The 13,142-nt window shown below is 46.4% G+C and overlaps 1 protein-coding gene across 1 annotated transcript in view; it reads right to left on the reverse strand.

Moving 5' to 3' along the window:
- Positions 1 to 13,142, reverse strand: part of fryb (furry homolog b (Drosophila)) — a 120,883-nt gene that overhangs the window by 86,246 nt on the left and 21,495 nt on the right. Inside the window, exons 12-18 of the mRNA XM_031808761.1 lie at positions 12,694 to 12,865; positions 10,474 to 10,606; positions 9,991 to 10,098; positions 8,634 to 8,760; positions 2,797 to 2,907; positions 2,330 to 2,494; positions 1,182 to 1,268 (exon numbers count right to left, since the gene is read on the reverse strand). Coding sequence (XP_031664621.1) covers positions 1,182 to 1,268; positions 2,330 to 2,494; positions 2,797 to 2,907; positions 8,634 to 8,760; positions 9,991 to 10,098; positions 10,474 to 10,606; positions 12,694 to 12,865 — 903 coding nt within the window. The remainder of the gene's footprint in view (positions 1 to 1,181; positions 1,269 to 2,329; positions 2,495 to 2,796; positions 2,908 to 8,633; positions 8,761 to 9,990; positions 10,099 to 10,473; positions 10,607 to 12,693; positions 12,866 to 13,142) is intronic.

Below are 13,142 nucleotides of genomic sequence, written 5' to 3' on the forward strand. Positions count from 1 at the left end.
AGGAGGGAGAGGGGTGAGGAGAGGAGAGGAGAGGAGAGGAGAGGAGAGGAGAGGAGAGGAGAGGAGAGGAGAGGAGAGGAGAGGAGAGGAGAGAGAGGAGAGGAGAGGAGAGGAGAGGAGAGGAGAGGAGAGGAGAGGAGAGGAGAGGAGAGGAGAGGAGAGGAGAGGAGAGGAGAGGAGAGGAGAGGAGAGGAGAGGAGAGGAGAGGAGAGGAGGGAGTGGGGAGGGGGGAGGAGAGAGGAGGGGAGAGGAGAGGAGAGGAGGGAGTGGGGAGGGGAAGGAGAGAGGAGGGGAGAGGAGTAGAGAGAGGACAGGGGAGTAAGGAGAGGAGTGAGAGGAGTGGAGGAGAGGAGAGGAGAGGAGAGGAGAGGAGAGGAGAGGAGAGGAGAGGAGAGGAGAGGAGGAGAGGAGAGGAGAGGAGAGGAGAGGAGAGGAGAGGAGAGGAGAGGAGAGGAGAGGGGAGGAGAGAGGAGGGGGAGGAGTGAGAGAGGAGAGGAGAGGAGAGGAGAGGAGAGGAGAGGAGAGGAGAGGAGAGGAGAGGAGAGGAGAGGAGAGGAGAGGAGAGGAGAGGAGAGGAGAGGAGAGGAGAGGAGAGGAGAGGAGAGGAGAGGAGAGGAGAGGAGAGGAGAAATTAAGGAAACACACAGGCCTTGTCTACTAACCTGTCTTGTCTACCACTAAATTAAACGACATACTGTGTACTTATCATACAACATACTATCAGAACGTACTATCACCATACTACTCATCCAAACTGAGAACCATTTAATGGTTAATGGTTTAACAGCGCGTCTCCTATTCTAATGATCAGATTTTGTCTAAGCTGATATCAGCATGTTCTGTACATCCTGGCATTTTCAATATGACACATACTGTAAAACGTTTTATTCTTGCACACCCAAAAAGCCTACTACGAAGAACACATGTATTGGTATTTGGACACACACAGACACACACACACAGACACACACACACAGACACACACACACACACAGACACACACACACACACACACACACACACACACACACACACACACACACACACACAGACAAACACAGACACACACAGACACACACACACACACACACACACACAGACACACACACACACACACACACACACACAGACACACACACACACACACAGACACACACACACAGACAGACAGTGTGACTTACAGAGTCGGACACGGCCACGTGTACAAAGCTGTCCATAACAGCAGGACTGAGCTGGTCCATCACCTCTATCATAGGCTTGTCATCATCCTGCAGGGAGGAAGAAAGCCCATGGACGTCAGTACGTGGAGTTAAATGGAAACAAACAGAAACACACAGAGTTATCAACAGAATGGACTTTAGTAATGCTTCTATCATAATGATGAGACAGACCAGTAGTCCCTATCCATAATGACTTCTTCGGCAGGCCCTATAGGAGAACCCTTTGAAGAACCCTATTTTGGTTCCAGGTAGAACCCTTTTGGGTTCCATGAAGAACCCTTTCTACAGAGGGTTCTACCTGGAACCAAAATGTTGTTCTTCAAAGGGTTCTCCAACGGGGACAACCCAAGAAGGCTTTTGGAGTCCGTTTATCTAAGTTACCCTCCCTCCCTCCCTCCGTGCCTCTCCTCCCTCCGTGCCTCTCCTCCCTCCGTGCCTCTCCTCCCTCCCTCCCTCCCTCCCTCCCTCCCTCCCTCCCTCCCTCCCTCCCTCCCTCCCTCCCTCCCTCCCTCCCTCCCTCCCTCCGTGCCTCTCCTCCCTCCCTCCCTCCCACCCTCCCTCCCTCCATGCCTCTCCTCCCTCCCTCCGTGCCTCCCTCCCTCCCTCCCTCCGTGCCTCTCCTCCCTCCCTCCGTGCCACTCCTTCCTCCCTCCCTTCCTCCGTGCCTCTCCTCCCTCCCTCCGTGCCTCTCCTTCCTCCCTCCCTCCCTCCCTCCGTGCCTCTCCTTCCTCCCTCCCTTCCTCCGTGCCTCTCCTCCCTCCCTGTGCATGTCAGATGTTATTGAAGAGGATGTGTATCTCCCTGAAGACAGACAGACAGTCTACCAGCCCTTCCCTCTTCTCCTTATCTCCCTCCCTCCCTCCCCTCCCTCCCTCCCTCCCTCCCTCCCTCCCTCCCTCCCTCCCTCCCTCCCTCCCTCCCTCCCTCCCTCCCTCCCTCCCTCCCCTCATACCTCTGCGTGTCTTATAGTATTGAAGAGGATGTGTATCTCCCTGAGGACAGACAGCTAGTTTACCAGCCCTTCCCTCCCTCCCTCCCTCCCTCCCTCCCTCCCTCCCTCCCTCCCTCCCTCCCTCCCTCCCTCCCTCCCTCCCTCCCTCCCTCCATACCTCTGCGTGTCCTATAGTATTGAAGAGAATGCGTATTTCTCTGAGAACAGACACAGCCAGTTTCCGTGTGCTGGTCTGACAGGAGCAGAGGAGCAGCAGAGCCAGGCCTTCTACAGCATGAAGCACTGAGCAGTGAGGACTACGGTCTGGTAGTCTGGGACTGGCCTGGGGAGGGAGGGAGAGTTAGATATAACACACTGAAGCAGACATGCATGTATACTCAGTAAAATACACACATAGATACACTACACACACAGACACACTACACAAACACTACACACACACGCACTACACACACACTACACACACACACACACACACACACACTACACACACATAGACACACTACACAAACATTACACACACACGCACTACACACACACTACACACACACACACACACACACACACTACACACACATAGACACACTACACAAACATTACACACACCCTACACACACTACAAACCTCAGCAGCCCGTTTGTTCCCAGGGACCTGCAGTGTGAGTCTCCACTGTGTGAGCAGTTGCAGCAGTAGTTTGATGGAGGAGTCCTGCAGACCCTGGTGTGTGTCCTGAACCTGGAGGCACACAGAGAGGGAGCCATCACACAGAGAGGGAGCCATCACACAGAGGCATCACACAGAGAGGGAGCTATCACACAGAGAGGGAGCCATCACACAGAGAGGGAGCCATCACACAGAGAGGGAGCCATCACACAGAGGCATCACACAGAGAGGGAGCCATCACACAGAGAGGGAGCCATCACACAGAGAGGGAGCCATCACACAGAGAGGGAGCCATCACACAGAGAGGGAGCCATCACACAGAGGCATCACACAGAGAGGGAGCTATCACACAGAGAGGGAGCCATCACACAGAGACATCACACAGAGAGGGAACCATCACACAGAGAGGGAGCCATCACACAGAGAGGGAGCCATCACACAGAGGCATCACACAGAGAGGGAGCTATCACACAGAGAGGGAGCCATCACACAGAGCCATCACACAGAGAGGGAACCAACACACAGAGAGGGAGCCATCACACAGAGAGGGAGCCATCATACAGAGGCATCACACAGAGCAGTGAGGGAGCCATCACACAGAGAGGGAGCCATCACACAGAGGCATCACACAGAGAGGGAGCTATCACACAGAGAGGGAGCCATCACACAGAGGCATCACACAGAGCCATCACACAGAGCAGTGAGGGAGCCATCACACAGAGACGGAACCATCACACAGAGAGGAGACCATCACACAGAGAGGAGACCATCACACAGAGCCATCACACAGAGAGGAGACCATCACACAGAGCCATCACACAGAGAGGAGACCATCACACAGAGCCATCACACAGAGAGGAGACCATCACACAGAGCCATCACACAGAGAGGAGACCATCACACAGAGCCATCACACAGAGCAGAGGGGGGGCCATCACACAGAGCAGAGGGGGGGCCATCACACAGAGCAGTGAGGGAACCATCACACAGAGCCATCACAGAGAGGGAACGCCTCACACAGAGCCATCACAGAGAGGGAGCCATCACACAGAGCCATCACAGACAGCAGTGAGGGAGCCATCACACAGAGCCATCACAGAGAGCAGAGAGGAAGCTATCACACAGAGCTGTCAATACATGATATACTGTACATACAAGGTAGACCACAGATAAATGATATTCAGTATTTTGTCAATTCAACTGAGATATCCTCCCATGAAAATCAATGTCACTTTCAAGGTTTTAAAACTTGAATTGGAATTTCAGTTAATCCCCTGAATTGAAATGTACCTGTCAGCATGTGAAGTGTGTGTGTGATTTATTTTACAATGCATTGTTTTGAGATATAGTGACCGATGCCGGGCGGGCGAATTGTCTGCTTTGACGCCTCTCTCAATTAGAACATGTCTCTATTTTAGCCTTTTATCATCGGCGCTGTAGTCACACGAAACAACAGCAATGTTGTCATTATTCACTATTTGTTGGAGCTCATTTGAATTGGAAAAGGGGGCTAACAGTTGAGGCTTCACCATACATATATGTAATACTCCTAATGCAATACTCCTGATACTCCTGGTGTAATACTCCTGGTGTTATACTCCTGATGTAATACTCCTGGTGTTATACTCCTGATGTTATACTCCTGATGTAATACTCCTGATACTCCTGGTGTAATACTCCTGGTGTAATACTCCTGATACTCCTGATGTAATACTCCTGGTGTAGTACTCCTGATACTCCTGGTGTAATACTCCTGATACTCCTGGTGTAATACTCCTGATACTCCTGATGTAATACTCCTTGTGTAGTACTCCTGATACTCCTGATGTAATACTCCTGATGTAATACTCCTGGTGTAATACTCCTGGTGTAATACTCCTGATACTCCTGATGTAATACTCCTGGTGTAGTACTCCTGATGTAATACTCCTGATACTCCTGATGTAATACTCCTGATACTCCTGGTGTAATACTCCTGATGTAGTACTCCTGATACTCCTGGTGTAATACTCCTGATACTCCTGGTGTAATACTCCTGATACTCCTGATGTAATACTCCTGATACTCCTGGTGTAATACTCCTGATGTTATACTCCTGATACTCCTGATACTCCTGATGTAATACTCCCGATGTAATACTCCTGATACTCCCGATGTAATACTCCCGATGTAATACTCCTGATACTTCTGGTGTAATACTCCTGGTGTAATACTCCTGATTTAATACTCCTGGTGTAATACTCCTGGTGTAATACTCCTGATGTAATACTCCTGATACTCCTGGTGTAATACTCCTGGTGTAATACTCCTGATACTCCTGATGTAATACTCCTGGTGTAGTACTCCTGATACTCCTGATGTAATACTCCTGGTGTAGTACTCCTGATACTCCTGGTGTAATACTCCTGATACTCCTGATGTAATACTCCTGATACTCCTGGTGTAATACTCCTGATGTAGTACTCCTGATACTCCTGGTGTAATACTCCTGATACTCCTGGTGTAATACTCCTGATACTCCTGATGTAATACTCCTGATACTCCTGGTGTAGTACTCCTGATACTCCTGGTGTAATACTCCTGATACTACTGATACTCCTGGTGTAATACTCCTAATACTCCTGGTGTAGTACTCCTGATACTCCTTGTGTAATACTCCTGGTGTAGTACTCCTGATACTCCTGGTGTAGTACTCCTGATACTCCTGATGTAATACTCCTGATACTCCTGGTGTAATACTCCTGGTGTAATACTCCTGATACTCCTGGTGTAGTACTCCTGATACTCCTGGTGTAATACTCCTGATACTCCTGGTGTAATACTCCTGATACTCCTGGTGTAATACTCCTGATGTAATACTCCTGATGTAATACTCCTGGTGTAATACTCCTGATACTCCTGGTGTAATACTCCTGATACTCCTGATACTCCTGGTGTAATACTCCTGGTGTAATACTCCCGATGTAATACTCCTGGTGTAATACTCCTGATGTAGTACTCCTGATACTCCTGATACTCCTGGTGTAGTACTCCTGATACTCCTGGTGTAGTACTCCTGATACTCCTGATGTAGTACTCCTGATACTCCTGGTGTAATACTCCTGATACTCCTGATGTAATACTCCTGGTGTAGTACTCCTGATACTCCTGGTATAATACTCCGGATACTCCTGATGTAATACTCCTGATACTCCTGGTGTAATACTCCTGATGTTATACTCCTGATACTCCCGATGTAATACTCCTGATACTCCTGATACTTCTGGTGTAATACTCCTGGTGTAATACTCCTGATGTAATACTCCTGGTGTAATACTCCTGGTGTAATACTCCCGATGTAATACTCCTGATACTCCTGATGTAATACTCCTGGTGTAATACTCCTGATGTAATACTCCTGGTGTAGTACTCCTGATACTCCTGATGTAATACTCCTGGTGTAGTACTCCTGATACTCCTGGTGTAATACTCCTGATACTCCTGATGTAATACTCCTGATACTCCTGATGTAATACTCCTGATACTCCTGGTGTAATACTCCTGATACTCCTGGTGTAATACTCCTAATACTCCTGGTGTAGTACTCCTGATACTCCTGATGTAATACTCCTGATACTCCTGGTGTAATACTCCTGATACTCCTGATGTAATACTCCTGATACTCCTGATGTAATACTCCTGATACTCCTGGTGTAATACTCCTGATACTCCTGATACTCCTGGTGTAATACTCCTAATACTCCTGGTGTAGTACTCCTGATACTCCTGATACTCCTGATGTAATACTCCTTGTGTAATACTCCTGATACTCCTTGTGTAATACTCCTGGTGTAGTACTCCTGATACTCCTGGTGTAGTACTCCTGATACTCCTGATGTAATACTCCTGATACTCCTGGTGTAATACTCCTGGTGTAATACTCCTGATACTCCTGGTGTAGTACTCCTGATACTCCTGGTGTAATACTCCTGGTGTAATACTCCTGATACTCCTGGTGTAATACTCCTGATACTCCTGATACTCCTGGTGTAATACTCCTGATACTCCTGATACTCCTGGTGTAATACTCCTGATACTCCTGAAACTCCTGATGTAATACTCCTGATACTCCTGATACTCCTGGTGTAATACTCCTGATACTCCTGATACTCCTGATGTAATACTCCTGATACTCCTGATACTCCTGGTGTAATACTCCTGATACTCCTGATACTCCTGGTGTAATACTCCTGATACTCCTGATACTCCTGGTGTAATACTCCTGATACTCCTGATACTCCTGGTGTAGTACTCCTGATACTCCTGGTATAATACTCCTGATACTCCTGATGTAATACTCCTGATACTCCTGGTGTAATACTCCTGATGTTATACTCCTGATACTCCCGATGTAATACTCCCGATGTAATACTCCTGATACTCCTGATACTTCTGGTGTAATACTCCTGGTGTAATACTCCTGATGTAATACTCCTGGTGTAATACTCCTGATGTAATACTCCTGATACTCCTGGTGTAATACTCCTGGTGTAATACTCCTGATGTAATACTCCTGATACTCCTGATGTAATACTCCTGGTGTAATACTCCTGATACTCCTGATGTAATACTCCTGGTGTAGTACTCCTGATACTCCTGATGTAATACTCCTGGTGTAGTACTCCTGATACTCCTGATGTAATACTCCTGGTGTAGTACTCCTGATACTCCTGGTGTAATACTCCTGATACTCCTGGTGTAATACTCCTGATACTCCTGATGTAATACTCCTGGTGTAGTACTCCTGATACTCCTGGTGTAATACTCCTGATACTCCTGATGTAATACTCCTGATACTCCTGGTGTAATACTCCTGGTGTAGTACTCCTGATACTCCTGGTGTAATACTCCTGATACTCCTGATACTCCTGGTGTAATACTCCTAATACTCCTGGTGTAGTACTCCTGATACTCCTTGTGTAATACTCCTGGTGTAGTACTCCTGATACTCCTGGTGTAGTACTCCTGATACTCCTGATGTAATACTCCTGATACTCCTGGTGTAATACTCCTGGTGTAATACTCCTGGTGTAGTACTCCTGATACTCCTGGTGTAATACTCCTGATACTCCTGATACTCCTGGTGTAATACTCCTGATACTCCTGATGTAATACTCCTGGTGTAATACTCCTGGTGTAATACTCCTGATACTCCTGGTGTAATACTCCTGGTGTAATACTCCTGATACTCCTGGTGTAATACTCCTGATACTCCTGATGTAATACTCCTGGTGTTATACTCCTGGTGTAATACTACTGATGTAATACTCCTGGTGTAATACTCCTGATGTAATACTCCTGGTGTAATACTCCTGGTGTAATACTCCTGATACTCCTAATACTCCTGGTGTAGTACTCCTGCTACTCCTGGTGTAATACTCCTGGTGTAATACTCCTGATACTCCTGATGTAATACTCCTGATGTAATACTCCTGGTGTAGTACTCCTGATACTCCTGATGTAATACTCCTGGTGTAATACTCCTGATGTAATACTCCTGGTGTAATACTCCTGATACTCCTGATGTAATACTCCTGGTGTAATACTCCTGATGTAATACTCCTGATGTAATACTCCTGGTGTAGTACTCCTGATACTCCTGGTGTAAAACTCCTTATGTAATACTCCTGATGTAATACTCGTGGTGTTATGTTTTGTATGTTCATGTTGTCGTTTAGGTAAAATAATTGAGCTCACTCAACAAAATGTGCATGAATACCTCTGCTCTACAATAAAATATATCTGAAACATATAGTCACCTCTCGGAGCAGGAAGTGTGTATATCCAAACAGGACGTCCTCCCTCCAATCAGAGAAATCCAGTAGCAGACTCTGCAAGGAATTCTGGGAGATGAGGCGGAGCTCGTCGTCCATGTGGACAGTCAGGCTGACAGGAGAGAGAAGACAGAGAGGTTCTAGAAAACGCCAAACATTCTAAAGATACAGTCAGGCAGACAGGAGAGAGAAGACAGAGAGGTTCTAGAATACGCCAAACATTTTAGAGATACTCCGAGTCAATAGTCACGTAATAATAAGGAACTCCCCTTGACTACGCCAACAAATTGGGGAAAACAAACATTCTTTCACACTGACCCCCAGTGTAAAAGAGCCAACTTCCTTGTCAATTTTTTATTATACAAAAATAACTAAACATGCCGAAAAGCTGAGGTGTTTTTCTCAATGTACTAGTAACCAGGTAAAAAATCCCGACCTATGGTTCGCAAGCCTCCCACGTAGGGGAATAAGAGCCTGCGAGAAGAGCCCTGTGGCTTCAGGCTATTCGGGTGGAAAATGTGGGGACCCAGTGTTCAAGTAAGCTACACGTAGCTTTGTGTGTGGAAAACATTTCAACACAGGTAAGACATTTAACTTGTTTAGTACAGTTTCTTTGTAACTCCACTCACTACTTGTAGCTGTATAGTCCGTTTGTTTGTGTTGGTCTAGCTTAATGTTCCGGTCAATAGCTAGCTAGCATTAACTCACATGGCTGCTAGCATCGTCATCAATAGGAGCATGAGGGAAGTTTTACAACATTACATTTAGTGAGTGTGCTCAGGACCAGGTAATGTTGAAAAGTCATCTTTAGACTTTTCTAGTACTTTTCTTAAATTTAGTTTTGGAATTTACTAAAACAAGCAGACAAAAAGAAAATTGCATTACCGAGGTTCTAGAACATGCCACACATTCTAAATATACAGTCAGACTGACAGGAAAGACAACACAGAGAGGTTCTAGAACATGCCACACATTCTAAAGATACAGTTAGACTGACAGGGGAGAGAACACAGAGAGGTTCTAGAACATGCCACACATTCTAAAGATACAGTCAGACTGACAGGAGAGAGAACACAGAGAGGTTCTAGAACATGCCACACATTCTAAAGATACAGTCAGACTGACAGGAGAGACAACACAGAGAGGTTCTAGAACATGCCACACATTCTAAAGATATAGTCAGACTGACAGGAGAAAGGAGAAACCATTAGACTCATATGAGGCAAAATATTTTGCACAAGTTATGTGTTTTAAGTTAGCGTTGCATTAGCATGACAGGAGGGTGAAGTTTTTACTTAACAAATGTTGAATATGTGACAGTTTGATAGACTGGGACGCTCACCGTGACAAAAGGTCTATGAGTTCAGGTTTGGACATGCTGTCAGGGAGGATACGAGGAATAGCTGCCACACACGTCCTGAACAGATCTATCTTAGGCTTCCTCTCCCCTCTGAGAAAGAGGGAAGGAGAGAGGGGGAGAGAGAGGGGGGGGGGGGAGAGAGAGGTGGGGGGGAGAGGGGGGAGAGGGAGAGAGAGAGAGAGAGAGAGAGAGGGGGGGAGGGAGAGAGAGAGAGGGGGGGGAGAGGGGGGAGAGGGAGAGAGAGAGAGAGAGGGGGGGGGGGGGGAGAGAGGGGGGGAGAGGGAGAGAGAGAGGGGGGGGAGAGGGAGAGAGAGGGGGGGGGTAAGGGTAGGACATATGGACATGAGGAGGGACAGATTAGTAATATAGTGACACTAGGACCAATCAGAAGGAGAATATTGTTTTCCACCTAGTATTGAGTGGCTTCAACACAGTGTCATAGTAGGTAGTAAATACAGGACATACGTGATCATGTCCTCTGGTTCCTTGTTCAGCATCTGTACGTTAGTGAGCATCATACAGCGGCCCACCTCCTTGTCCAAGTGTCTCAGGATGTTGTCTATGGCCTTACGCACCTGGGAGTAGTACAGAGACATACCTAGAGAGAGAGAGAGAGAGAGAGAGAGAGAGAGGGGTAATGAGCTCCTGAACTCTTCCTGAACTTTACTAGCTATAGGGAATTTTTTAAAGAAAATATCTTATCAAGGATCATTTTATATATATATTTGATGAAAATACTTTTTGGGCCTTACTGTTATTAGCCCATACAAACGCACTGAATAACAGATTCACTGCATGGAACAACAGATGGACCCCAGATAGACATGGACCCCAGATAGACATGGACCCCAGACCCCAGATAGACATGGACCCCAGATAGACATGGACTCCAGACCCCAGATAGACATGGACCCCAGATAGACATGGACCCCAGACCCCAGATAGACATGGACCCCAGATAGACATGGACTCCAGACCCCAGATAGACATGGACCCCAGATAGACATGGACCCCAGATAGACATGGACCCTAGACCCCAAATAGGCATGGATCCAAGATAGACATAGACCCCAGATAGACATAGACCCCAGATAGACATAGACCCCAGATAGACCCCGGACCCCAGATAGACATAGACCCCGGACCCCAGATAGACATAGACCCCAGATAGACATGGACCCCAGATAGACATGGATCCCAGACCCCAGATAGACATGGACCCCAGATAGACATGGACCCCAGATAGACATGGACCCCAGACCCCAGATAGACATGGACCCCAGATAGACATGGACCCCAGATAGACATGGACCCCAGACCCCAGATAGACATGGACCCCAGATAGACATGGACCCCAGATAGACATGGACCCCAGATAGGCATGGACCCCAGATAGACATGGACCCTAGACCCCAGATAGACATAGACCCCAGATAGACATAGACCCCAGATAGACATGGACCCCAGATAGGCATGGACCCCAGATAGACATAGACCCCAGACCCCAGATAGACATAGACCCCAGACCCCAGATAGACATAGACCCCAGATAGACATAGACCCCAGACAGACATGGACCCCAGATAGACATGGACCCCAGACCCCAGATAGACATGGACCCCAGATAGACATGGACCCCAGATAGACATGGACCCCAGACCCCAGATAGGCCTGGACATTGACCTTAGGGGTTTTAAGCACATGTTTACTAAATACTGAACGTATTTAGGCTTGTCATAACAAAGGTGTTGAATAGTTACTGACAAGACATTTCAGCTTTACATTTTTTATTAATGATGTAAACATTTCTAAAAACATAATTCAACTTTGACATTATGGGGTATTGTGTGTAGGACAGTGACGAAGAAAACAAAATCTCTATTCATTCCATTTTATATTCAGGCTGTAACACAACAAGATGTGGAAAAGGTCAAGGGGTGTGAATACTTTCTGAAGGCCCTGTCGGTGCCAATACGATATGTACTGCGACACTCATCATTCTCAAGATTCTATATGTATTGTGATTCTCAAGATTCTATATGTATTGTGATTCTCAAGATTCTATATGTATTGTGATTCTCAAGATTCTATATGTATTGTGATTCTCAAGATTCTATATGTATTGTGATTCTCAAGATTCTATATGTATTGTGATTCTCAAGATTCTATATGTATTGTGATTCTCAAGATTCTATATGTATTGTGATTCTCAAGATTCTATATGTATTGTGATTCTCAAGATTCTATATGTATTGTGATTCTCAAGATTCTATATGTGTTGTGATACGATACTGTGATTTTATTGTGATTTGAAGTTCCAAACATATTGCTCACTACATGTCTGCTGCGAGAGAACATGGGAAAATTGGTTTTGATCAGTCCCGACAATAAAAGTTCTGAAAACATGTTTGGCTCACTATTTAAAAAAAAGATGGAGAACAAGCTATAGGATGAAAAATACCAGAGTTTTGAAGCAGGTACAGCCGACTAGCGCTAGCTAACACTATCTAGCAACAGAAAGAAATAAAACAATATATTATTTTTACAAATTGATACTTGGAGACAAAGTATCGACATAATATCATATAAAATATTATTGCGATATGTAACTGTATCGTTTTTTCCCCCATCACTAGTGGGAGAGCGTCTCTAGTGCCACTTCATGGGGCAAATACACACACACACCTATGAGTTGGGCTTCATCCTCAGTGAGCGTCTTGCTGAGGTAAGTCTTCTTCTTCTTCAGAGAGTTTCCAGAGGGCAGAGTGGCTCCAGTGTTGGGCATGGGAGGCTCCCCATCCTTCTGCTGCAGGGCATCAGCTATCACCAGGAAGGCCCTCAGACCTATGTTCATACGCTACGGAGACACAACACAACACACACACACACACACACACACACACACACACACACACACACACACACACACACAGTATTAGTATACATTCTGCTATAGGCATCAGGTCAGTGGTGTAGTGTAGTTAGCGAGGCTCCTCTCTGCAAGGTCTGAACAATGAAAACCATTTTTTAAAGGAAAATAGCTATCTTCTTGAACTTCTACACATGTTGCCATGGGGCAGAGAAAATGATGCTGTTTTAAAGCTAATCTCAATGCTATTCTACACATTTTGCCA

Source organism: Oncorhynchus kisutch, linkage group LG29, assembly GCF_002021735.2.
Source record: "Oncorhynchus kisutch isolate 150728-3 linkage group LG29, Okis_V2, whole genome shotgun sequence".
In the NCBI taxonomy this organism is placed as follows: Eukaryota; Metazoa; Chordata; class Actinopteri; order Salmoniformes; family Salmonidae; genus Oncorhynchus; species Oncorhynchus kisutch.